The following is a 24,213-nucleotide window of genomic DNA, read 5'->3' on the forward strand; positions in this document are numbered from 1 at the left end:
AGAGTGGGCAATGAGCGCCAGTCCACGCAGTGTCGTCAAAGCCTGCAGAATAAGCCTCACAGGCACAGAGAGGACCTGCTAACTGCAGACAGACAGAGACAGGACTGGCATGTGAACCACCCGGACATGCCAGGCTAACAGCACCAACCAGTGTGCCCACCCCCTCCCCAACTATCAGACAGTAAAAAGCAAACGGTGTCGATAAAAAACATGGCAGAGAGCCCACATACCTTCACTACATCCTCATCCGTTGACTGGCACTCCACAAAGTCAGACACGTCTGTCACGGCGCCACTCTGGCCAACGTTGACCACCTTCACTGGGACCGCCACCGTCTTCCCCGTCAAGACTGCTGTGTTCAGGATCTCAGTGTCCTGCAAAGAGCACATTCACTGGTCAGTGGCACCTGGGGAGTCAAGGGCATTCTGGACTCCCGCTGTGCCACGTTACCTTATTTTAGGTGCTGACCCCTCTATGAAAGGCACTATACATGAGACACGGATTGCTTGACCTTATTTTTTCAGTTTTAGACCCCCTTTTCAGGCCCCCGCTTTATGACTGCACATTTTGCAGCCGAAACACATCTTGAAAAACTGGATGCCACTAAATGCTGGAAGATACTGGAGCGGGTAAGTGAGGTGGCAAGAAGAACTGGGGTGCTAAATCCCATTGAACTCTAACCAAAAACCTTCAAACAAAACCTGCTATAATGAGAGGCTGGTGTTCTTTCAAATCAATCGCATGGCGTCCAGAGAGACCTCCTCTATCTCCAGCAAAGTCAGAACCAAACGAGACCCCAACTATATGGACGGGCCGGAATGGATGGGGCTTCTTTGGCACCATTGCTCTCATTCCGTGGTGATGCCACATACCTTAGATCAGCCCCGATGGTGATCCTCTGGCGCAGCTGGGTGACACCATCTAGCAGAAAACGGGACCACTTCCTAAGATGGCACACATGCAGAAGGTCCACATGGAGACGGCGAGCTCCACATTTTCATTTCCCCTATGACGACCAAGGCCGATGGTGCCAGGCAGGGGATATCAGTTGGCCGCCCAACACCCAGTGCCCGACTGAAGGGGTAGAGTGTGCCAGGGACGGGCAGAATGTACAAATTGTGAAGAAAACAAAGAACAAGAAGGTTATGGCGGCGTGGCTGACTTTTCTGACAGGCTGCTCACTTCCTGCTTGCAAGATGACATCAGCTGAACGTGTCTGGCTTTCCAGTAAGTCGGCCCCCCATAGAATGACATGAAGCACAAGTAGTTGGCGTCCATCTCCTTTCTTCCTGCTGTTATGCCTGCTTATTTCTTTTTTTAATCCACAAGTGCCATGTAAGACAAGGTCCTTAACATAAAACGGGGGGACACGGTGGTCACAGCGTCACCGTCCAGGGGCTCCCACGACTTACTAACAGGCGGACTGGGAAAGGACCTCCGTTTTTCGACACCTGGTGACGTGTGTGCGCACAGGGGACAGCTGGAGGGCTCCAGGGGGTGGCACTCTGTCTTGGCATCTCCCTCCCTTTGATTGACAGCTAAAACACCTCTGATGTCACTTCCGGTGTCTGCTCACCTGGCCCCGCCTCTTCCTGTCAGAAGGGCCCCAAAACTGGAGGCCCGGCCATCTTGAGACAGTTCAGTTCTGAACTTGCGTCTGCTGAAGCCAATTATTATGGGGTGGCCGGGCTGGCAGCCCAACTCTTCACTTATCACCAGCACAGCTTCCCCGGGTGGTCTCCCACCCAAACATGCTTACCTTCAGCAGGATGAGGGGGGGGTGAGAGCTGGGCTGGCATCAGCTTGTGGCGTCTCAAGGGGTCCCCCATGTTATGCCAGTTATACCCGTCAGCCATAACTGGGATTCACCAGGACAGCACGTGGAGGTCCTTTAGTCCACACTGCAGTTCTTATCGGACCCTCTGCTGTCCTGTGCCCCCCACAGTGTAATTTAATATGTCATTCAGTTACCGAAAACGCAGTGGCGTGCCATCATCAAAGGCGCTACAGAAGCGTAACCCCAGTGAGGCCATCTACAAGAGGGAAGATCACATCGCAAGACAAACGGAGCCCACCAGCGGCCCACCACAAATCGTTTCGCTGGTCCGCCGGTGCCCAGGGGACCACAGGCGTCCTCAGCTGCCATCAGCGTGTCCCACGAACAGCTGGCTGAGGCTCATCTGCCGCCTCTCTTCTTCTACACAGCGGACCCTCGGGCGAGGCGTACCTAATTGCATTTGTTGGAGAGTAAGCAGGTAACAGAAAAAGAACGGAAAAAATTCCAACAAAGGGGGGTGGGGGGGGCGAATAAATAAGGCAAACACTTATTGGAGTGCGGCTGTGGATAATAGCGGCCCGCTTTGAAAGCCACGATAGAAATCGCAATCACATTTCCATAATGAAAATGGATCTTATTTGGCGGTGGGATCAGCGCGAGGCTCCTCGGCTTTGTTCGCGCCCCCCGAGGCCGTCTGTATCTGAACGAGCACCTTGACGGCTCTCGGGCCTCTCAGCGGGGAACCCATTTGCAGGAGCGGGAGAAGACCGCCGGGCTGCTGTGAAGCGGGATGAAGACAACCTGTGAGGGTCACGTCAGAGAGAGACGGGGGGATGCAATTAGCAGCGACAGACCCCAGCAGACGTGCGGCTTGCCGTCCCTTTTGAAACTCGTCACTTAAAGAAGAGGGGGCACAGAGGGCACCCCGGGCATGTCACAAAGGAGCCGCCCCTCGCTGGATGCAGTCGGGACACACCTGAGGGGCACAGGAGCACCCAGGGATTCCCAAAGACGTTTCTGAGGATGAGGATGGGCCCTACTCAGTGGGGTCCTGCCACGGCCCCCCCCCCATGACAATAAGCCCTGCTGATTCTCGTATTCTGGTGTGGCGGTCCGAGTCCACGCTCAGAGCGCTAACACCCCCAATTAAAACACAGCAGGGGGTATGGGTGGCATGGCAGCTGTGACAATGCAGTAACACCAGGCCACCAGGCTTGGCACAGACTCGCTTTTTGTTTTTTAGTCCCTCCATGTTATTTAAATATAACTGCACAGAATCACACGTGAATTTTAAAAAGCACATCCGACAGCGCGGAATATTAATGCGTCTCCGAGGCAGAGCCCGGCTCTCTGTGCACCGGTGACATGGGCAAGTGTCGCCACTTATTTGTCTCTTTTCTGTGATGGACACAAATGTATGGGCAGACACACGTGGAGGAGGAACGACGGCCGACTTACACGACATGGGCGGCGATTTCAGATGTGACCCTTAGCCCTCCCAGCCCACTTGGCATCCCATTTAGCTTGATGGTGCCGGACTCGACCAATCAGCATGCAGGAGAGCGATACCCCTGTGGGACCCTCGTTAATTCCTACTTTTCCTTTTTTTTTGTCTGAACGTGTCTGTAGCCTGTAGGCAGGATTTGCGTCTTTCTTACGGCAAACTGATCAAGAAAGAAAAAGAAGAGCGGTGACATCTGCTGTGCGTGAAGCTAATTAATAGGAAGAAGAAGAAGGTGAGCTTCAACCTCCTCTGTGTGGCAAACTTGGGGACGTTACTGGGGTCCGCGCCTTCCTTATGGCAAGCTGACTGAGAAGGGGACATGGCAGAGGCAGAAAGAACAGCAGCGATGTCTGCTGGGTGTGAGGCAAATTGCACACATTGGGAAGAAGGAGGAGGAGTGCCTGCAACCTGCTTGTGAACTACTGGGGTGATGGCATCTCAATCTGGGCAGGACCGGAGTGCCAGGCTTTCTAATCCGCTCTTCCCACAGGCCCAAGAAAGGGTCCTTCTAGACAGCACAGAGAGCTCAGCCCTCACGTGTCACTCTGTGTCACCATTAGCAACACGTGTGACAGAGAGACTGACACTTTAGACTGGCCAAAGCTCTCGCCAGCCCACCGCAAGGGTGTCCAGGAGAACAGCCTGCCACTAACTCATGGCGTCTTGAACTTTAACATTACTCTGCCAATATAAAATACTTATTGCCCAAACCTAATGTGAATATCAAAGCGGTCTGCCCTTCGGATTTGGCAGTGGCCTACTGCCCTGTGATGCACTGGCACCTAGTCCAGGGAGAATTCCTGCCCGGCACCCCGGGTTCTCAGGGACCATGACCTGGAAGTCATTGCAAAGTCTGCATCTTCTGTAAGCAGAGGTATAAGGAATACATCCAGGGTGGCACACACAGTGAAACAGACGAGCCTCTTCACCATACTTGCCCACTAAGAGACCCACACAGCAATAACCCCTTCCACCAGGTGGGGCCTTGCCAACCCCTTGGGAGGAGATTATAAAGTCCGGCTGACATCAACTGACAGGTACACCATGGGCACTGCTTCTGAGACACTGAAGGACATCACAAAATCCTGGTCTCTGAGTGCCCTTGGGGTTCCCCCTCAGTTGCCTGGCACAGTGGAGAGGGTCAGTTTGGCTGTTTTTTCACCATTGCATCCAAGCAGACAAGACCACCGATGAAAGGACCAGTCCATGAATACACACGAATACTCGCCTCTCAGCGGGGAGGGGAAGGTGGCACAGAGTAAGACTGGCACCCTGCTGCCTTCTGTTCAGGGCAGACACAACACTCGGTGGTCGGGAAAAGCAAACAATATAATTAAGGAGCTCCACCATCCACTCCACTCTTATGGACCCCTGGCATTCACACCAGTCTATTTGGGCACAGCTGCTACCCACATTAGGACTGAGATATCGTAAAAATTAACAGACATTTTCTAACTCGCTGATTCCAGACCAGGGTCGCGGTGGGGTGCGGGAGTCTATCCCAGCTAGCGTCGGGGGGCAAGGTAGGAAGAAAGCGTGCACAGGGTGCCAGTCCATTGCATGGCAAACACACACACTAGGACAAAGTAGGCATCGCCAATTCACCTGACCTGCATGTCTCTGGACTGTTGGAGGAAACCCTCGCAGACACGGGGAGACCATGCAGACTCCACATGGGACGCAATCCGCCACAGTGCCACTCAGATACCAACATGAGTGGCACTGCCCAGCATTCTCTTGTAAATCAGGTCACCTGTATAAATGAACGATTCTTTCAAAGACACATAACGCCTTACACGAGGAGATGTGAACGAAGATCCGCACTTCTGTGATCGCTTTGTTGGGGCTGGCTGCCCGGTGGTGGTCACGTGGCCAACTTGCTTCATTTCACCCCAAGAAGTCACTGGTTTTAAAAGGTGACCAGGAGAAAAGCGGGCATCAAAAAGCAGAAATGGAGCCAAACATCAGGAGGTGAAGAACAAACCAAAACGTGAGACACCAAAGCGGAGGTCCTAGCCGGGGGTTTGAACTTGGAATCCGCGACCTCGGATACCAACATGAGTGGCACTGCCCAGCTGTCTCTCGTAAATCGGGTCACCGATGGGGTCGTGTTGTCTCATGGCTGCCAGCACTTCAGTTCAGGGGTTTGGACATTCCATTCTGGCGGTGATGCCCTAACAAATGGTACGTTAAGAAAGTGCTGAGCCCCTGCTATCACCCGGGGGATTGCCTGGCAAGGTTGCCCCCCCCACCTCACACTTCTACAGTCCCATGTACCCCCCCCTCGATGTTCAGGAACGTGATGAGCATTAGGCTGCCCTGGCACATGGCTGGCGGTACAAACGCGGCCGGCCATGTGGGACTCGGCCCCCTCGCCTGGCACTGAAGGGTCTCTGACTCGGCGTGTGATGAGCGCAGTTGTCTTACCCATCTGCTGCTCAATTCTGCTGCATTTAAAAAGCATTTCATTCCTCAATGAGAAGTAAATACTTTAATCAGTGCAATACTCGGCCTGTCAGCCTGTTATTTTGTGCAGATGGGAAAAGCGCCGGAGTGAAAGCCTAATGTAATCACGCAGGGCTTGTTGCCCGCTTTGCCATCTCCTCCCTGAAACGTGCAGATTAAATTGCGGCCTAAAGAGATTTTCAAAGCAGCGCGATCTTATTTGATTAGAGACGAGGGGGCACCCAGGTCAGAGCGCCACGGGCTCTGCCGGAGAAAAGGACAATTGGAGTTTTCCTCTCCGCCACCAGCAAGAGGATGCAGCGCAGGGCCATCGGGGGAGAGCCTGGTGCCGCAGTCACTGGCACAGGACTGTCCACCAGAGCGGACGCCCGACTGACGGGCACTCGTTTGGGAGTTTTCGTTTTACGACGGCTGCACACTTTGCGACCTGTTCATGTTTTGCAGCTCAGGGGATGTGCGGTGCTGACATCTTCATCATCTTCATCATCGTCATCATCATGGCTGTGCGGTGTGGTGCGATGCACAACCCGGTCATCCGAGTTTACGGACAATCCTGAAGAAGTCCCTGCGATTCGGACGTTAGTGTCCACTGTTCGGATTCTCTCGTCCTTCTTCTCGCAGTTAGCACTTTGACGCCACACGGGACGGACCCCCGGCAGGCATTCTCTCGACTTGCTTTGTGGTCCTTTCTGTTATTTTTGAATTCCTATCTTTCCCTATTTTTGAACGGTCTTCCTGCTCACATTTGATTTATTCTTTACGCACTGGACACTGAAAGGGGCTACGCGGCAAAGCGCGAAGTGTAACCAGCGGAAAAGATGGCATCAAAAGACAGAAACGAGTGCCAGACGCTGAATCAGAGATGAGAAAATCAGAGCGGCAGGCCGACAACCAAAAGGGCTTTGATGTGAACCTGGACACGAATTTGACCTCACGGTGAACTTTGATCCCGTGGCATCCAACCTCAATAGACACGCCCCCCCAAAAAAAAACAATTGATGCTCAAAAAAAATGGGAGCGGAAACATCTGGAAATATTGGACAACAACAACAAAAAACAAAGCACTGACTTGAAAAAAGTGACGTCATCATTGAACACCCTGGGGGTAGAAAACACTGCAGATTAGTACCCAGTGGGCAGGGAGAGCTGGAACAAAAGGCCTGTGGGTGCCAGGACCACAGCGCGGGGTGCCACCCTGTAAAGAGCCAAGACCAGCGAGGGGAGAGGCAGCAGCGGCAGGAAAAACCCACTTGGCAGGCTTCAGCAGTACTGGAATGGGAAAGGGGGGGAATGAGGGGAGCGGATTAAACAGGAGCGGGCAGAGTCAAAAGAAAGAAAGAAAGAAAGAAGATGGCAGTGAGAACAAAAACATAAAAAAAACACATGTGGACAAAAGGCCAAAACACACAAGGGGGTCCCAGATGGCGATGAACTAACAGAGTGCTTTGGTCTGATTGGTCAGTTTGGCTGTGGTGGCTCAGTTGTAGGGTTCACGACAACATACATCAGGGGTGCCAAGTTAAACGACAACAAAGCAAATCTGAGTGGCGCTGGGTTGCTAAATACAAACGAGGTGCAACCCGAGTCGCCTTCAAAGACAGACGAGTATTCGACAGAAAATGAGCGGGTAACGGGTGCCACATTTCAGCCAGGGTTCATCCGCTTTAGCTTTCTTTTTTGTTCATTTTGGATTCTTTAAGATGGCCGTTCGCTTAGCACTGAGGTCCTTATGTATTTACTGTTATGTTCTGAGAGTCCTGTGGGTGGTTCCCCAACAGGCGGGGCTACCTGTCCATCACCGTCAAGGGACTGCCCTCTCTGCCTTTATAAACCCACAGTCCCCTGCGGTTCATTGAATGCGCTGGCGTTTGTGACCCTTTGCTCTGTTCTTGTGCACTTGGACTGGCGATTTGGTTGAATATTACAGAACATTTTTTGTAAAAGAATTCTTTTTACGTATAAAAGTTTCAACATTGCCCTCTCGCGACTAGCCGGGGTTTTCTGGTTTGCCCTCTCCAGTGGGCACTTTGAGGATTTTTGTCTTCTAGGACTCGTGTGCTTAGCGACTCTCAAGTTCACAACACCGGTGTCCCCAAACCACAAAAGGAAAGGAGGCGGTGCTTGTGTGTGGTCCACAGAACAGAACACCGCCAGAGCCCACCCTGGCACAAGCCGATCCAGCACCCAGTGCCAACATCCCATCAGCCCCAAACAGATGTGGTGTAATCGCTGAAGCCTGAATCGGCCCGTTTTGTTAAGTGGTAACCACAGCGGGTGGCATTCCCTGGGCTGGCATGCTGGCTATTCCTCCGCCAACTGAGCTTGGCACCACGAGTGTGAAAGGTGTTAGGCAAGGGAGCGCCAACGAGTCAGTCACCTTAAAAAACATGCGCTGGCTGGAAGGTGACACAGTTGAGGCTCTGGGCAGGTCCTGCGGTGGACGTTTAAGGCCCGATTAGTGCGCCCCTGTCAATTAAACGAGACCCAAACGTCATTAATGCTGTTTGCATAGGCTTAACAGAACAATCTGCTCTCGCTCGTTTGTATAAGCCGGGAGATTTAATAAGCCAGGCATCAGAGGGAGGAGGAAAGGTTAACAAATGCTGGCGCCGTCCTGCGGGAATAATTAAATAAGACGTGGCAGCACCGTTAGCTCATTAAAACAGTTTAGAGATATCTGAAGGAGACAAATCATTAGGTGCAAATATCAAATTATTTAGCAAGCAATGAAGCGGATTACACTCAACTGGCCCCCGAGAGTTCCTCGAGAAAACACACTTCACCACGGTGGCCTCGTGCGGACGTGTCACCAACTGACTGACTAAAAAAAGGGACCCTCGGCCGTCAACTTCATTCTGAAGAGAGAAACGACAACCGTCACGCGGACCCCCTGAAGAGGCATGGCCACCTGACAATCACCGCCCCATAAACCTGGAGTGGCCTGGGAGTGGTGGGTTTAACGTGTGCCTCGTGACTGGCTGGCTTTATCGACCTTATCTGCATGAAGACTCCATTATGCCTTTTGTGCTCTGCGGAGCTCGCCTTTCTGTTTGATTTTACAAAGTTGAAGTCTGCTTGCCTATGTCACTAGTCGGGTTGGACCGTTTCCCCCTCAAATTTTTGAGACTTAATGTGCTCTGGGATGTCCAGGGTGTTCTCATCTTTCTAATTTAGAATCCTTATATCTCCCCTGCTAGAGGCTCCAAGGGGGTTCATGTCGACCCGGGCTAAGCACTGCACCAACCACTGTGCCACCTGCTATGAAAGGCACTATATAAAACTGATAAGCTCTAAATGCCCCCCTCCAACATTTATTCCCTGAACAATTCATCTAATTTCTAGGAATAGAGAAAAGCTGCCAGGATTTGTAAGTTGCTTTGGATGACAGTGCCAGCTAAACCAAGTTGAAGTGTGAAATATTTTTTTTTTTTATTTTATTAATTTTATTACAATCAATACATAGCAATCACATTTTACAAAAAAAAAAAAAAAAAGAATTATGCTAAGAACAGATCGATCCCCACCCTTGAGAGAGAGAGCAAGCCAAACGGTGTAAAATTTAAGGCTTTTAAAAATACCTAAATCAACAAATTCTCTGTGCTTTATAAACTCATTTCAAAATATTACTGATTAGATCCTGCCATGTTTTGAAAAAGTCTGCACAGATCCTCTAACTGAGTATTTGATTTTTCCAATTTTAAATAATATAACACATCAGTTTCCCACTGACTTAAAGAGGAGAGTTTGGGTTCTTCCAGTTTATCAGAATAAGTCTGCGTGCCAACAGTGTAGTGAATGCAATCACAATTTGTTTGTCTTTCTCCACTTTAAGACCCTCTGGAAGAACCCCAAACACAGCTGTTAATGGGTTAGGAGGGATTGTGAGTCCAAGACTGTCTGAGAGGTAATTAAAAATTTTTGTCCAGAATAATGTTAATTTGGAGCAGGCCCAGAACATGTGACCCAGTGAGGCTGGGGCTTGGTTGCAACGTTCGCAGGTTGGATCATGCCCTGGAAACATTTTGAGAGTTTTAGTCGAGACAGATGTGCTCGATATATAATTTTGAGTTGTATAATTGTATGCTTTGCACATATGGAGCTCGAGTGAATTCTCTGCATTGCTACTTTCCACTCCTTTTCTGATATATTAATTGAGAGATCATTTTCCCAGTGTCCTCTTGGATCTTTGAAAGGAAGGGATTGTAAAAGGATTTTATATATTGTAGAGATGGAGTCTAACTCCTTTAAATTGAGCAATAAATTTTCCAGCGTGGATGAGGGTGCAAGATGAGGAAAATCTGGAAGGTTCTGTTTAACAAAGTTCCTGATTTGAAGATAGTGAAAGAAATTTGTAGCTGGAATGTTAAATTTGGAATGTAATTGTTCATAGGATGCAAAGACGTTGTCTATATAAAGATCCCTAAGCAAGTTAATTCCAAAATTTTTCCAGATATTAAAAACTGCACATGTTTGTGAGGGTTGAAACAGGTGGTTCTTTTGCAGGGGTGCCACAGAAAGAAGCTTCTCCGTCTTAAAATGCTTTCTACATTGGTTCCAGATTCTAAGTGAGTGGAGCACAATTGGGTTATTAGTGTATTGCCGATAACGTGTGTTTATTGGAGCACAAAGCAGGGAATACAAAGAAGTACTGCAGGATTTTACTTCTATTGCGGTCCATGCCTGTGTATGTTCTTCTATTTGTGTCCAGGTTCTTATCGACTGTATATTTGCCGCCCAGTAATAAAACTGGAAGTTAGGTAGAGCCATGCCACCTTCTGCCTTTTGTCTTTGTAGAGTCGCTCTTTTGATGCGTGGATGTTTAGAATTCCAAATAAATGAGGTTAAGTGTGAAATATTAACGCTGTGACCACCGCGCTGCTACCTCTGTGGGCTGTCAACAACATGCAGCTTTCACCATCTTGGCTAAGAAGTGTCCACCGGCGCATGCCCATCTGGAAGACCCTCGAATTCTCACAGGACTGAAAGTGGGATTATGAAATTGTGGCGGGCGGTGGTGTGCTTGTGTGCCGGCCCACCTCGCTTTGCCCCCCCACACCTTCCTGTAAGATGTCAATATTGAGCTTATGTTCCTCACTAAACAGACCCTTCATGCCAATGCCTGGCTGTGAGCATTCAAGCAGTCGACTGCCCGCCTGCCAGGTGAAGCAGGTAAAGCTTGAACGAAGCGGCAGTGGCCCATCTTAAAATGGTTTCCCCCTTTGCCGTCGCGGCTCCATCAAATGTGCTTTTTGCATTATCTGCTTTTTAAGTTGGTGGCGCATGTGAAATCGCCACCTCGGCTGACTGCACCAGATGAATTCTGCCTGCAGAAAAGCATCTGATTATCTCCTTTGATAGATGGGGCGAGGAAGAGAGCGTGCAGCTGAAATTCAGAGCCTCACAGGCTGGCAGGCACACACACACTCGGCCTGCGGGGGTCCGCACATTCAGCTATTTCGAATCGTTTCAGCGCTGGGTGACCGTCACCACCACACCGAGCTACACCTGCGGAAACAGAATGGCAAGCTCTCTACACAATGAGGCGATCCTTTGTCATTTTTCATTTATTTTTTAATATAAACATAGGCAGCTTACCAGGGTCTGTGAGACCACCCCCCCCAAGCCCCCCCTCTCCGGCCTTCCCGTCATGCTAAAGGTCACAATGGCTCTTTAATCCAATTTGTTTCATGTGTAACCGAATAGCCAAGCCCACCACCACTCACCTCTCCATAGGTCTTCAAGAAATCAAGTTGGACCCACAGCAGGAAGCGAATCCCCCCTTGAGCCCCCAGCACATCAGACGTTTTAAATATGTTGGTTTGTAATTCCCTGATCTGATTACTCATCTGGGCGAATCGGCCCACAAATGAAGAGGCACTGCCACCTGGGGGTCCAACCCACCACACAATCGTTACAAAGATGGAATGAACACAAAAGGGAGGGCGGCTCAGGGTTAAAATGGGGTGGCACAATGGCACCTGTGTGGGGGGCACGGAGATGTGTTACGGTCCGGGCCGGATAGCCTGGGGAGGACAGGTGGCCGAGATGATTATTATTATTATTTTTTTGGCCCTGCATAAACCGAAGCCTGCAGGTAGAAGTTGGGGATCAGGTCAGGAACTACTCTTGGACAGATGACTGACGGCCCCGGCCTGCTTGGGTGGCATATGACAGCCCTTCAGGATGTTTGGAGCTCCAAATGACGACAACGTGAAGAAGGACGAGGACAAGACAAATGAAGACAGGGGCACCACAGGTGAGAGCCAACATCAGGTGTGGCAGAGGGGGCACCACAGGTGAAAGCCAACATCAGGTGTGGCAGAGGGGGCACCACAGGTGAGAGCCAACATCAGGTGTGGCATGGGTGGCACTACAGGTGAAAGCCAACATCAAGTGTGGCATTTAGGGGCACCACAGGTGAGAGCCAACATTAGGTACGAGAGATGTTCAAAATGTTTCCATACTTTTATATTTTAACGGTGAAGGCAGGAGGAAGGAGTAGTAATTGGGCATTAAAAAATTGGTACGAGGCTGGGAAAATGGCATTGCCAATGAAGGTGACTCTGCAGAAAAGTCATGTCATTTGTGTTTGAAAGTCTTAATAAACAGAGTTAAAAAAAAAAAAAAGTATGGAAACGTTCCTTGTAACATCAGGTGTGGCAGTGGGGGGGTCCTTGCTGAGAACTAACATCACGTGTGGCAGGGGTGGGCTTTGCTCTACTCATTTCAAAACTGCCCGCTCCCGATTCATGTCTAAACATCACCTGACAGACACTCATCCCTTGGCGCTTAGCTTTCACTTCTAAGGGGGGCACCACAACCAACCAGATGGCGTCCATGAACAACTCCTCCAAGTGGCTGCTGTAAAACAAACCGGCTGAGAGGTGGACCCTATGATAGGGGGCCAGAGGGGTCTACCCAGTGCCTTGCCCCTGTTTCCGAGGGGGTGGTAAAGAATCGCTTTGAGAAAGACAACGAGGGGTTCTCACCATGGCCAGCGGGACGATGCTCCCCAGATCTTTCTGCACAACGTGAATCTCCGTCTCCGCCTCTTCGCTCAGGGTCCCGGTGCTCGGGTACTCTGCCTGCCACTGGATAGACTTGGTCCCCAAGAAGTCGGCAAAGGCGTCCACTTCAAAATCCATCTGCACAATCTCCGTCAGCGAGGCATCGGCCCTAAACAAAACACAAGACGGTTTCAGGAGACCAGGGGGAGAAACGCTCTGGAAGACCACCATGCTTTGTCACATGGAGTGTAAAGTTAACCAAGTAGACCTTTAGGGACCTGCAAAAAAAAAACAACTCAAGCCCCGGACCCTTTGGGGGGGATTGGCCTGCGCATGTTAAATTCGACATTCACCTCTGTTGTCCACATGTCCCTGTGACCACCCATGCAGAGGGGCAAAGAAAAAGAAGACACCGGACACCACTTCATAGCGAGGCTCGTCCATCACATGGCTCTATAAATAAAAAGCAGGTCCTCAAACCTTCGTTAGACATTAAGAACAGACATCTGACACGGGGTGCCAAGACCCTCCACCTGTGCCAAAACAACAAATCTGCACACTGAAAACTGTGAGAGTGAGCCTGAGTGTAGTGGCCCCCCAAGTGTCCGCCCCCCCCGATTGGCCCAAACGTCTGCACAACTGAGTCTGTGTGTGTGTGTGTGTGTGTGTGTGTGTGTGGGGGCGTCCCCCATTCCCCTTTACGGTGTTAATCCGTATCGACTCTGCTGCTTAGCTGGTATGGAGACCACAAAGGCTGCGTAGGAATGTATTGTCTTCGCTGAGACCCTCAATCCGTTCGTCACTCAGGCGAGGAGGATTCAGCAGGTACTTATCTCGCCAAGATGAATTCACGATAAGCCCACCAGACTGCACGATGCGCCTCATTCGGCTTGCTCAGACTTTTGGTGGGCTCACAGTGTCCCACACTTTGGCACCTACCCTTACTGATGAATGACAGTAAAGCAGAAAAAAGTGGACAGAAGGTCAACTGCAAGGCCGGAAAAATAAGTCAGGAAGTAGTGTGACACAGGAAACCAACCGAAAGAGAAAGAGCCTGTGTGATAAAGAGCAGCACTTAGAGCCATCCTGTGAGAAAGTAAGTGCACCCCTTTTTGGAGGTGTCTACAAGGCAAGCAGCGCCTACTGGTAAAGGTGACAGACGTGAAATAAAGCACAGGGGACATCTGACAGTCAACACAAATACCGGTAGATGGAATGCTCTACCGGGGAGGGGGCAAAAAATAAGCCCACCCTTGGCCTCAAAAAGCTGGTGCTGCCCACCCCTTTAGCAGAAATGAATGGCTTCTTGTAGCTCTTTTGCTCTCTCCGACTTTGACTCAAGTGAAACGGCGGTCTGGCCCTCCATGCAAGGTGTCTTGTGTCACAGGATTCAGATCTGGGGGGACGGACTCACCCAGTCCATAACCCTCCATTTCCCCTTGGTGGTCACTATTGTGGTGGAAGTTCCATTTAACTTTGTCAGGTAGGTGGCCTCACATTCTCCTTTGATAGGATGAGGAATTCATACTTGACTCGATGATGGCAAACTGCCCTGGACCTAAGGCCACAAAGCAACCCCAAACCTGAACAAGTCCACCGCCACTACCTCACATCTGGTATGAGGTTCTTCTCCTGAAATGCTGTCAAACAGGTCTACTGTTACAGAGGCCAGACGAGTCTACTCTTTGATTCCTCTGTCCAGAGCTCATTGTTCCTGATGGCCTGGTCTCTGCCTAGATGTTCACTGGCAAACTGTCGTCTTAGGCTCCAAGGTTCTTTTTGTCTTTCATCCTGGTGCACCTCACATGCAGGTCACTTTCTGATTGTAGACGCCAGCTGCTGTATTGAGCATCAAACGGTCAGCTCTTGGGCTGAATTTACTGGGCCAGCCAGTCCTGCACAGATTAGCAGCCCCTTCAAATCTGGCGCTCACTTGCAGATGATTTTCCTCACATTGTGTTTTAAATGCCTTGCCAGACTACTGGGTGTCCACCAGCTTCTTTCAAAAGGACCACAGAGAGCTCTTTAGATCTTGGCATGATGACTCCACACACGTCAACAGCCTCTCTGCCCACCTGTAGGCTACCGAAGGAGGTTCTAATCATCGACATGTCACCTGGAACCCCCGACTCTAACCGTATGGACTTGAGGTGGTGATAAATGCAGGGGTGGTCTTACCATCTCCAGGTGACACATCTGCATTTCTATTAGCTGAGACTGAGTGCACCACGGCCATTTTGTGTGTCATTTGTTCAGGGAGATGGATCAACTTTATTTGTAGGCACGGTCTGCATGAAGATCTTAGGTTGCAGGTTACGTTGGAAACGTCAACGCTATCCATGGGGTGTCCTTGCTTTTCCACATGACTTGCATACAATGCGTCAGGCCGATTCCTGTTTTATGGTAATGCTATTTTCATGGGCGCCGTCATTTCACATTGTTTCGCGCAGCAAACTGTGGGATGTCACGAGCGCAGCAATATTAAAGATGGCGGCAACGCAGTGTTCCAGCTTTGGAACAAAAACAGAAACTTCTGTACTCTGATTAGGGCAGAAGAGGCTTACCAGCTTGTGTTTTGAAGCCCCCCATTCCGATTCTTAATCAGAGGTGATGTTCTGGATCTGAGCAATGTTGGCATATGCAGGATCCACACCTTCACTGCGCCAGCCACAGCCGCCGGCATTCAAGTAAGACTTCATCTGCATGACCCTAAGTCACGTTTGGAGGAAGAAAGCCGAGTGCCCACGACCGGTAAGTGGGCGGCTGACAGACGGGAAAGCGACAGTGGAGGTGGAACGACCCGACGGAACTGAGGGGGCCGCTTTCAAGACTTCTGCACCGCTTCTTTGGAAAGCGGTTTGTTATTTATAGCTCCAAACATCCGGGAGACCCTGTAATAACGTTCCAGTCTGAGGAGGCGCATCGCCACCATTTTAGAATTTCTGTAACATAATTAGCAGGCACAGCGGTGGAAATTAGGGTGAGACATTTGCTACGCAGTCAGCAATTATCCGATCCCAGGCTGCATGTGCAAAGACGAAAGGCCGGCCGAACTTGACACCCGTCCGTTGTGGAGGATGAGCCAAAATGAAAGGACGACTGCATGTGGTGGTGGAGTGACAAAGACTTACTTTGGGCACACGAGATGTCATTTGTAAATGGAGACATGTGCCATTTTTGCCTATCAATCTACACTCAGAAACCCAAAGTGACAACAGGTGACCAGAAAGGCCTACAAGTTAATGAGCGCAGGTGGATGGGCACAACTGGCGAATGTGAAGGGGGTCTCCACAGTACATGACAGCTGGGAGTTTAACCCACCAGCTTCACTCTCTTGGGCAGAAAAATGCCACACTGTAGTGACACGTCTGTTCAGATGGGCAACCCTCCGCCCAGAAATAAAGCTTCTGGGGCAAAAAACAAAACTTCAAGTGGTCCCTGGTATGAACACGCACACAGTTTGAGACCCTCACTGGAGCAGACAGATGATCCCGTTCTCGGAGTGCGTCACAATGTTTTCATCCGTTTCACGTTTTTAAAGACACAAGTCGCCCTTTGGACGTATCAAGCAGCGTCTGCAGCGTCCAAAGGCGCCATTAGCCTCACATTCACATATCAAATGTTTGCATTGCAGGGAGATATTTTATATCCTGCTCATTCGAAGCCCATTTCCTGCAAGGGATCATCTTAAAATATTGCTTTTCTGCCCTCGAAAATCTCAGCTCCTTGCGACTCAAGCTCATCTTTTATTTATTTCATTGTTCTGACTCATTGGAAACACGGATCACATCCCCAGAAGGAAGCGGCGCTCTCCGCGTTTGAATAATAGGATCATCATTTACGAAGGACTGTCACCGATATTGACGTACAGGAGTAAGAAAATTAAAGGAATGAATGGGGGAGGGAGAGCTTGGGGGTCCTGCAGAAACAAACCCCACAGCCATGGGAGCCATAATGGAAGGCTGGACTAAATGGGGGGCTATACCCGGTCGGGATGCCTTATGATCTCTGTGCTAAGTGGGATACCCGAAGAGTACAAGAACTGGCACGTTCAACATCCCAACTTTAATAGGTGGCAGTGATGAAGAGTCCCAGTTTGGATGCCCGCTGGGCCACATTGGGAGTTGAGTCCAGAGTTGGTGATCCCTGATGGACGATAGGGGGTGCTGTCAGTGGAGGACCTCCCTGGTTTTCTCCTAACCCCAAAGTCACCCGAGTGCTCCCGGATCCTAAATAAAAGGGGCTGCGCTGCCTCGTGTGGCGAGTTGGTGGAGGGTGGTCACTCGACTGGAGGGGCAGCAGGGTGGAGTTTGGAGGGGGTTGAACTTGTGCTTTGGTGCTCATTGTGAGAGATTTGGGAAATTGATTTGCACCCGGGACTGTCTTGGTGAGTTCGTGTGGGGCTTTTGTGCTCCCTGAGCTTTCACACCATCCAGTGGGTGATGGGCATTGAGCTTACCGGGAATTCCTCGTAAGTGGGGAACAACTGCCAGTGCCAGCCACCCTGCCAAATGGTATCCAACAGCTCTCCCACCTTGATCTGTTAGGTGCAGCGGGCGGACGTCTAAGGACCTCACAGAACTGCCACTTGTCAACCTGCGTGACACGACTCTCAGAATTCTGCATGGCTGCGGAGGGGCGCGACTTTAACTGAAGTGGATAAGCGAATCCACGGATATCGAGGGTTTACCGTACCGTCTTATCGTTTATTGTTTTTTTAACTCCCTAGTGACGTATAACACTCGCCAAGTTAAACTCTCCAAGTGTACAAACGCCCAGCTCCTTGATTTCTCCTTCAGGAAAACAAACAGAATGAACTCCTGATTCAAGGGGGTGTCCGGCGTCCCCCTTCTTACGTGGGAATAACCCGGGAAAAGCTCACGACGGAAAACGAAATTCCGTAATCCACAGGGACAAACCGCTGACACAGCCACATTCCCAACGATACGGCAGAAGGAAGACGGGCGGCATAAATACTCGGGTGTCATCACACCACCGGTGTGGCAGCGGGCCATCCGGGAAAACAGAAGGCAAATGTGTCCGATGACTAACCAGGCAGACGGGAAAGGAGGAGGCGCACCAAAAAAAAAAATGTGCCAAAGTCGAAAAACATTTTAATTAGAATTCCGAGACAAGCAGGAGTAAAGAGAATGAATGGAGCTCTCTGGGATTGTTAAGATTAACATTGGACAGACATTAGCACGTTACCCGCTGTAGCGCCGATAAGACCATCGAGAGCAGCCAGCAGCCAGCGGCCTTGGCACAGAGCACGACAAATCCAGGCTGATGGCGTTCAAATCCCGAAGGCGTCCTCCAGAGCCCCGAGTTTAAATATAGCCTGGAGGTGCAAAAAAAAAAACGAAACAGGTTAGTCTCAGTGGGAAAGCGAAAGAAAGAGACGCCACATCGCACACTGCGAGATCCAGCAGCCCCCCGAGACACGGGCTGCTGCCGTCGGAACCAATCAGCCGCAGCAGAGCACGCAGGACACACGGGACAGCTGCACACACACACACACGAGACCCCCCACTAAAATGTCAAACAGCGCCCTGCAGCGCCCACCGAGAATTCACGTGTCTGCAATTCAAAGGCAGTGACCCCCTTGCTTAGTGGTCCAAGGCATTTGGATCATTGGGAACACTGCTTAGTCACTGGGGGTCTCGGAAATGATAGAAGGTCTGCTTCCAGGGTCAAAGTCATCTCAGGACCCCTGTGGGGGTTGGAGTGTGAGCACAGTGTCAACCCCAAGTCATACCGACACACAACCCAGCAATGAAATGGAACGAGGCCCTTCAAGAGTGACAAAAGGGGTGACATCCTGCCAGGGGATTCCTGGTGGTCCCAAAAGACCAAGTCATTCACAACAACGACTGAAAGGATGCATCCCCCCCAGGCGGTCACATTTTGAGATGGAAAAATTTGTTTGGTGCCCCCTCCACAAAAAAGACCACCACTGTCTCTCAAATAACTTGTCACTGTCACCTGTCATTGTGTTTATTCCATACTTACAGTAACTCGAGACTTGGCTTCAGAATCATCAGAACATTTCAAATCCAAACACAAACGGAAATGGCACGGACAACAGTGATGGGACCCTTGACCGCGTGTCTGGTGGCACAACCTTCAGAGTCTGCACTCACTAGAAACGAGCCATTCCGCCATGAGACGTGGGCACCTCTCCACAGGTCATCCGGCCCGCTCTGCCTCAGCAAACTGCTCCAGCTTCTTCTTCATTCGTCTTCATCGGTTTCTGTGGATGGCCTGCCCTAGCAGATCTGCACAGCTCTACCCTGCTCATTCCATTCTTAATCATGATTGGTTTACCTGGAATGCAATGCATTTTATTACTGCAAATGTTTTTGTGATGCACCACCTGTTGGAATGACAAATGCAATGCTTATATCTCTGTTATATACCATTTGGTATGGAGTTCGAGCAAGCAGTATTGATGTTTGTGGCGCGCCCTCTGTTGGAATTACCGAGATGTAGGCCACTTTGCAGAGATCTGCTCTCACTTTGACATTAAAGGGTCTTCTTTTGGGGCAGATTTGCCAAATTAGACCCGCTGTGATTCAGTGCTGCATGACAAGAAGAAGGGGGTGAGGAATTTTCATGTTCACCATAAGCCCCTAAACATCTCCAAGTGTGGGGAAAGGCCATCGGCGGAGGCTTCATAACCAGAAGCTGTGCTTGAGGACGCACATTTAGCTGTCCTTGTCACGTTCACGTACCGCTTTCAGTTGCTCCTCCGTGACACAAGAGGAAAGGAGGCAGAGGCCACAGCACTTCAGTGGGGCTGCCATTTTCTTGACTGAATGCACGACACGAAACTCACAAACCCTGAAGGTGGTGGCCCAGTAAGATCATGGAGTTGCCGGGATGTCTCAACCACACCGGTCACTAACAAGTGGGTTTACCCAGGAATGGGCACCCCTCACCTATATACAGTGCCAAGCATCAGCTGCAGGATATAGGCTCTGCCTTAGCCCCTCAAACTTGAAGCTGGTGGGACAAAGCTTTGTGACTGTCTAGAAACCTGCAGGTCGGTGACGGGTGAACGGTCAACACGGGTGCCCACCGCTTTTCTGGCCGGTCATTCACCCCACATCTCACTTTGGGGCCGGCCGTCTCCTTTTGCCACGACGTGTGCCCTTTTTAACCCCGTCTGATTTTTATTTTTTGTCTTCTTCCTTCTTCTGTACAAACCGCAATAAAATTACCTCAAAGCAACTGTCAGCAAAACAGCAATAAAAGGAAAAAAACACGGAGCGGGCGCCGGCGACTTTCTTCACAGTAGAATAGATACATCTGACCTGATTGTCTGCCTAATGAGTTTTCAGTTTAGTGTTATGCTTCATGTGAATTTAGAAAATTTCAATCAATATTCTGCACAGCGCCGCTATTTGCAAGTAAACAGGATGCACCGCTCAGAAGATCACTCTGACACCGTAGGAGTCCTTCGGAAATCAACTCAAAATATTTCTACGCACGCACACCTAGGGCATTATGCTGTGCCCGTGCCCGCGCCTGTGCCCCTCCACACACCCCCTGGCTGTGTATAATTCTTCTGTCACTATCGTTAGCTTAGAAATGCACGGTGGCATTGGTACCAACTGGAAACATTTCAGAGGGTGCTGCGTGATACCAGCCCAAGCGCCTCCATGCCAACAGACAGCTCTATACTAAAGCGCGAAGGTCAGTGTGTGAGAGTGTGTGTGTGTCCTGTTCTGTGGAGCAGTCTGATTGGTCAGTTTGGCTTTGGACTGATTGGTCAGTTTAACTTGAGAGGGATTGGTCAGTTTGGCTTTGGTGACACAATCGAAAGAGGAAGTGCCAGTGCGTGACACACGAGGAGGAGTAAAGGCTTAGGAGGTACGCTGAGAGTCGGCTTAAGAGAGGGGGAAGTATAAAAGCAGAAAGGAGGCAAGCAAAGGGTCTCCAAATGACAGATGGGGACGCTGCCCAGAGATGGAGTGCCAGTCAAGAGAGGTTCAAACACACGTGGAGGTGCACATTGGGCGAGAGATGCCAAAAGTGTCAACATTTATTCCTGGTGGCTAGAACCACATATACCCTCAGTCGGCCATGTCAAGGACACTCCGGGCGCAGACCTGAGATAATAAAGGATGCTGCCTCGCCTTGTCTTGGCACTGCAGGTGTTTTATTTCTTAATAAGCCACAAGGTGGCAGCAACACAGGGCCCCTGGACAGCCCTAAAAAGAAAGAAGGAGAAGAAGGAGAAGAAGGAGAGCCCGGGCAGGGGGGGCTCGGTGCCAGCAGCAGCGGGGCTAACCTGCCACCTTGGGAGATGACAGCCACACGGCCTCGACGCTTTTTCCAGCCTTATCGTTTACAAACGGAGAGGTGTGATGGATGGCACAACAGATGGATTTCACACGGAGAAATTTCTAGAAGGTTCTTAAAGGCGGGTTTGAACGGTCCGAACAGCTCCATCCAAATGCAGGCAGTTTTTGCCCTCCAGGAGCGTGTCTCCTCTTGCCACATTTTTTGCCTCATAATTTTTCCACTTTTCATACATTCGCCAATTTACGGATATTTCACGCCATCTGATTGTCTTTGTGGTGTCACGATGAGGTAACAGATAAACGTGGCCATTTTCTATCTTCTTCGACAAGTCTTTTCTCAACCCGATCCATGTTTACTTCAGAACAGCGGAAGACGAATGGATACACTGGCCAATCGGAGTCGTAGGATTTCAGTCGATGCGACGTGTACTCACGTTTTTGAGGAGGTCAGGCTATGGAGTAGATACACCAAAGGCCATGTGAGCTACGGCATAAGCTTCACACAGACATCGTTTTATTGTTTTGTGCCTGATACCTCAATCACAACTGCATTTTGACATACAAATACCCAAACGTTTGGCTCCCCTGCTTCGTCATTCCAACAGTTGGTGCATCACAAACATGAACACTACTTTTACGAATCCCATACCAAATGGCATATAATAGAGACAACTGCATTAAAATTTTCCATTCCAACAGCTGGCACATAACAAACATTTATAGTAATAAAATGCATTGCAATTGTCACTCCAACAGATGGAGCATCACAAACTTGAGCACTGCTTTAATGAATCCCATAACAGATGGCAGATAACAGAGACATATCCATTGCATTTGTCACTCCAACAGATGGCGCATCTCAAACATGACGACTGCTTTTGCGAATCCCAAACCAAATGATATATAACAGAGACATAGGCAATCCATGGTGCTCTGCCAAAGTTAATGCCGAGGTCTACATGAGCACTTAGCTTTCAACCCGTCTCAGATGGGTGGCACAGCTAGTCAGTGACCTAAAGACATAAACCGCTTTCTTTACACAAGTCACCGTAAAGTCCCCAATGTTTTAAGAATGCCATTACCGACGACCACTTTCTGTTAAGGGCTCCCCTGGAGGATGCAATCTGTGGTCGGGTGGGTGTGTTGAAGGCACAGGTCAATCTACCGGTAGCCAGTCCATACACCGTCCCCCAGTCCGCCAGCCTGCATGGGGTGATTCTGAAATGAGAACTGAGACGCCATGTGGGGGGCGACTGATCCCAAGTCGAGGCCAAATAGGATGGGGTCGCTGAATTGGGGTCACTCTGCACCGTGACGTCCCCATTGGTGTCTGACGTGTCCCTCTCTTGCTCTCTCTGTGTCATTTCCCATCCACGGACCACAGGAGCCAAGACCAAGACCATGCCACCCAGGCAGACAGATTATTAACCAGGTTGGATTATTATTACTTTGCCCACACTCGCATTTGAATTTTGCTTATTATTTTGGGAATAAAATAATAAATAACAATAATAATAGGCACGAATAAAAGTGCCTGCGCTGGCACTCTAAGGTTGTGTGACGTATGGGGGCTACACTGGGGTTCTGGGGGACATTCTGGTCAGGTCTGCCTAATGAAGAGTATAAAGAGGAGCCCCAGCACCAGATAAACTCAAACGGGCCCACCTGATGTGCCCCTGTCTGTGACGGTGGTCTGCCGGCTTCATTTCAGGTTACCTACGGCCAACACGACAGGTGACATGATGGCCTGAACCCTTTCTAATCGCTGACAGCTCTGTCGCTGAAGCTGAGCGTCCTTCCTTTTGTTCTCTTGCACTTAACAAAGGCAGGCAGGGAACGAGGAGGGGTTTCTGTTTTATTTTTTGACTCTGAGAGTGCAGCACGATTTGTGTCACAATCATCAAACAGACGTGCCCACGGATAACCATGGAGACGTCCTGAAGGCGTTTGGACGCTGGCATCCTTATCTCACTCCGTTACCTCCAGCCTCCTCTTCTTGCACAAACCTGCTTGCCATTATATGCCAACGCGCTCCCGTTGCCTGGATATCACTCAGCGTTAATAAATACGCCATACTGGATCTCCAGCGGGTATTAATAAGCTGGGCCAGTGTGAGAGCCGATCGGGAGGAGCTGGGACAGCTTGGAAGAGGCACGCAGAATGTCGAAATTAGGAACAGAGCGGTGACGATGACAATGGCGGCGCCAACTAAACGCCAGTCCTGAACTCGCTGAAAGGAGCCTGAGAGGGCAGATAGGCAGGGCCGTCTTAACTGTATTATAGACCCCCAGGCAAAGCAGTGCACTGCGGCCCCCACCTACACAACCACTCAGCAAGTCACAACATCCGTAGATTAGCATTGGACCCCCGGGCAACTGAGTAGTGTGCCCATGCGTTAAGATGGCCCTGCAGACGGGTGACCGCTGTGTGACCCTGATGACGGCTCTGGAGGTGCCCCGGTCTTCATACTGTGCCAGTGGAGCGGGCACCTCCTCAGCTTGAAATTTGTCACTGTGGAGTGTGGCCTGTAGAGGGCACCACACATGTAAAGGAAGAATCAAGTATGAGGTGGAGGGCACGTTGGGTCGGGGTGTGTGTGTGGTGCGGGGGTCGACCCAGACAAAATCTAAATGGCTTTCTGGAGAGACGAGACGATGATCACCACAGCGCCACGCTGCTCATTCGATGCCAGCTGCCCAAGTGCAGATGCAGATAAAGTGCCAAGTCCTCTCTGCCCGCGTGCTGCCGCCACCTCTCATTTCACAAAATACACAATGGCTCAGATTATTCAGGGCTGTCAAAGCTGTCAAGTCGGAATTGAGCAAGTTGCCTCGAATAACTGAACAGGACAGCCTGGGCACAAAGGGGGGGTGTCACGGGGGCTTGTCACAAGCGATGGCAGCTTCAAATCAGAAATGTGGTTGTGTGGTGAGTCTGGTGGACATGATGGTCTCCGGGTCTGTGAAAGCTGGTGGGAGCATCGAGGTGGCCTTACCTAAAAAATAAGAGAACACCAGCGTCTCCCTGCCAACATTGTGGGCCACCCCTCACTGATTCAAAGTGTCACCAGGTCCTAGTCACTCTGCCTGTCAGCAACACCCCACCCCACCCCCGTAGAAATGGGGCATGACATGGAGAGAAGTCTGGGATCTG

The 24,213-nt window shown here is 50.3% G+C and overlaps 1 protein-coding gene across 2 annotated transcripts in view; it reads right to left on the reverse strand.

The window, feature by feature from the left end:
- The window catches only part of si:dkeyp-14d3.1 (transmembrane protein 132C), a 458,057-nt gene that overhangs the window by 21,711 nt on the left and 412,133 nt on the right, over positions 1–24,213 (reverse strand). For both annotated transcript variants that reach the window (XM_039772086.1, XM_039772087.1), the window contains 2 exons: positions 12,737–12,923; positions 231–374 (listed from right to left, as the gene is read on the reverse strand). In XM_039772086.1, the coding sequence (XP_039628020.1) occupies positions 231–374; positions 12,737–12,923 (331 nt within the window). The remainder of the gene's footprint in view (positions 1–230; positions 375–12,736; positions 12,924–24,213) is intronic.

The sequence above is a fragment of the Polypterus senegalus genome, chromosome 12 (assembly GCF_016835505.1).
Source record: "Polypterus senegalus isolate Bchr_013 chromosome 12, ASM1683550v1, whole genome shotgun sequence".
NCBI classification, from domain to species: domain Eukaryota; kingdom Metazoa; phylum Chordata; class Cladistia; order Polypteriformes; family Polypteridae; genus Polypterus; species Polypterus senegalus.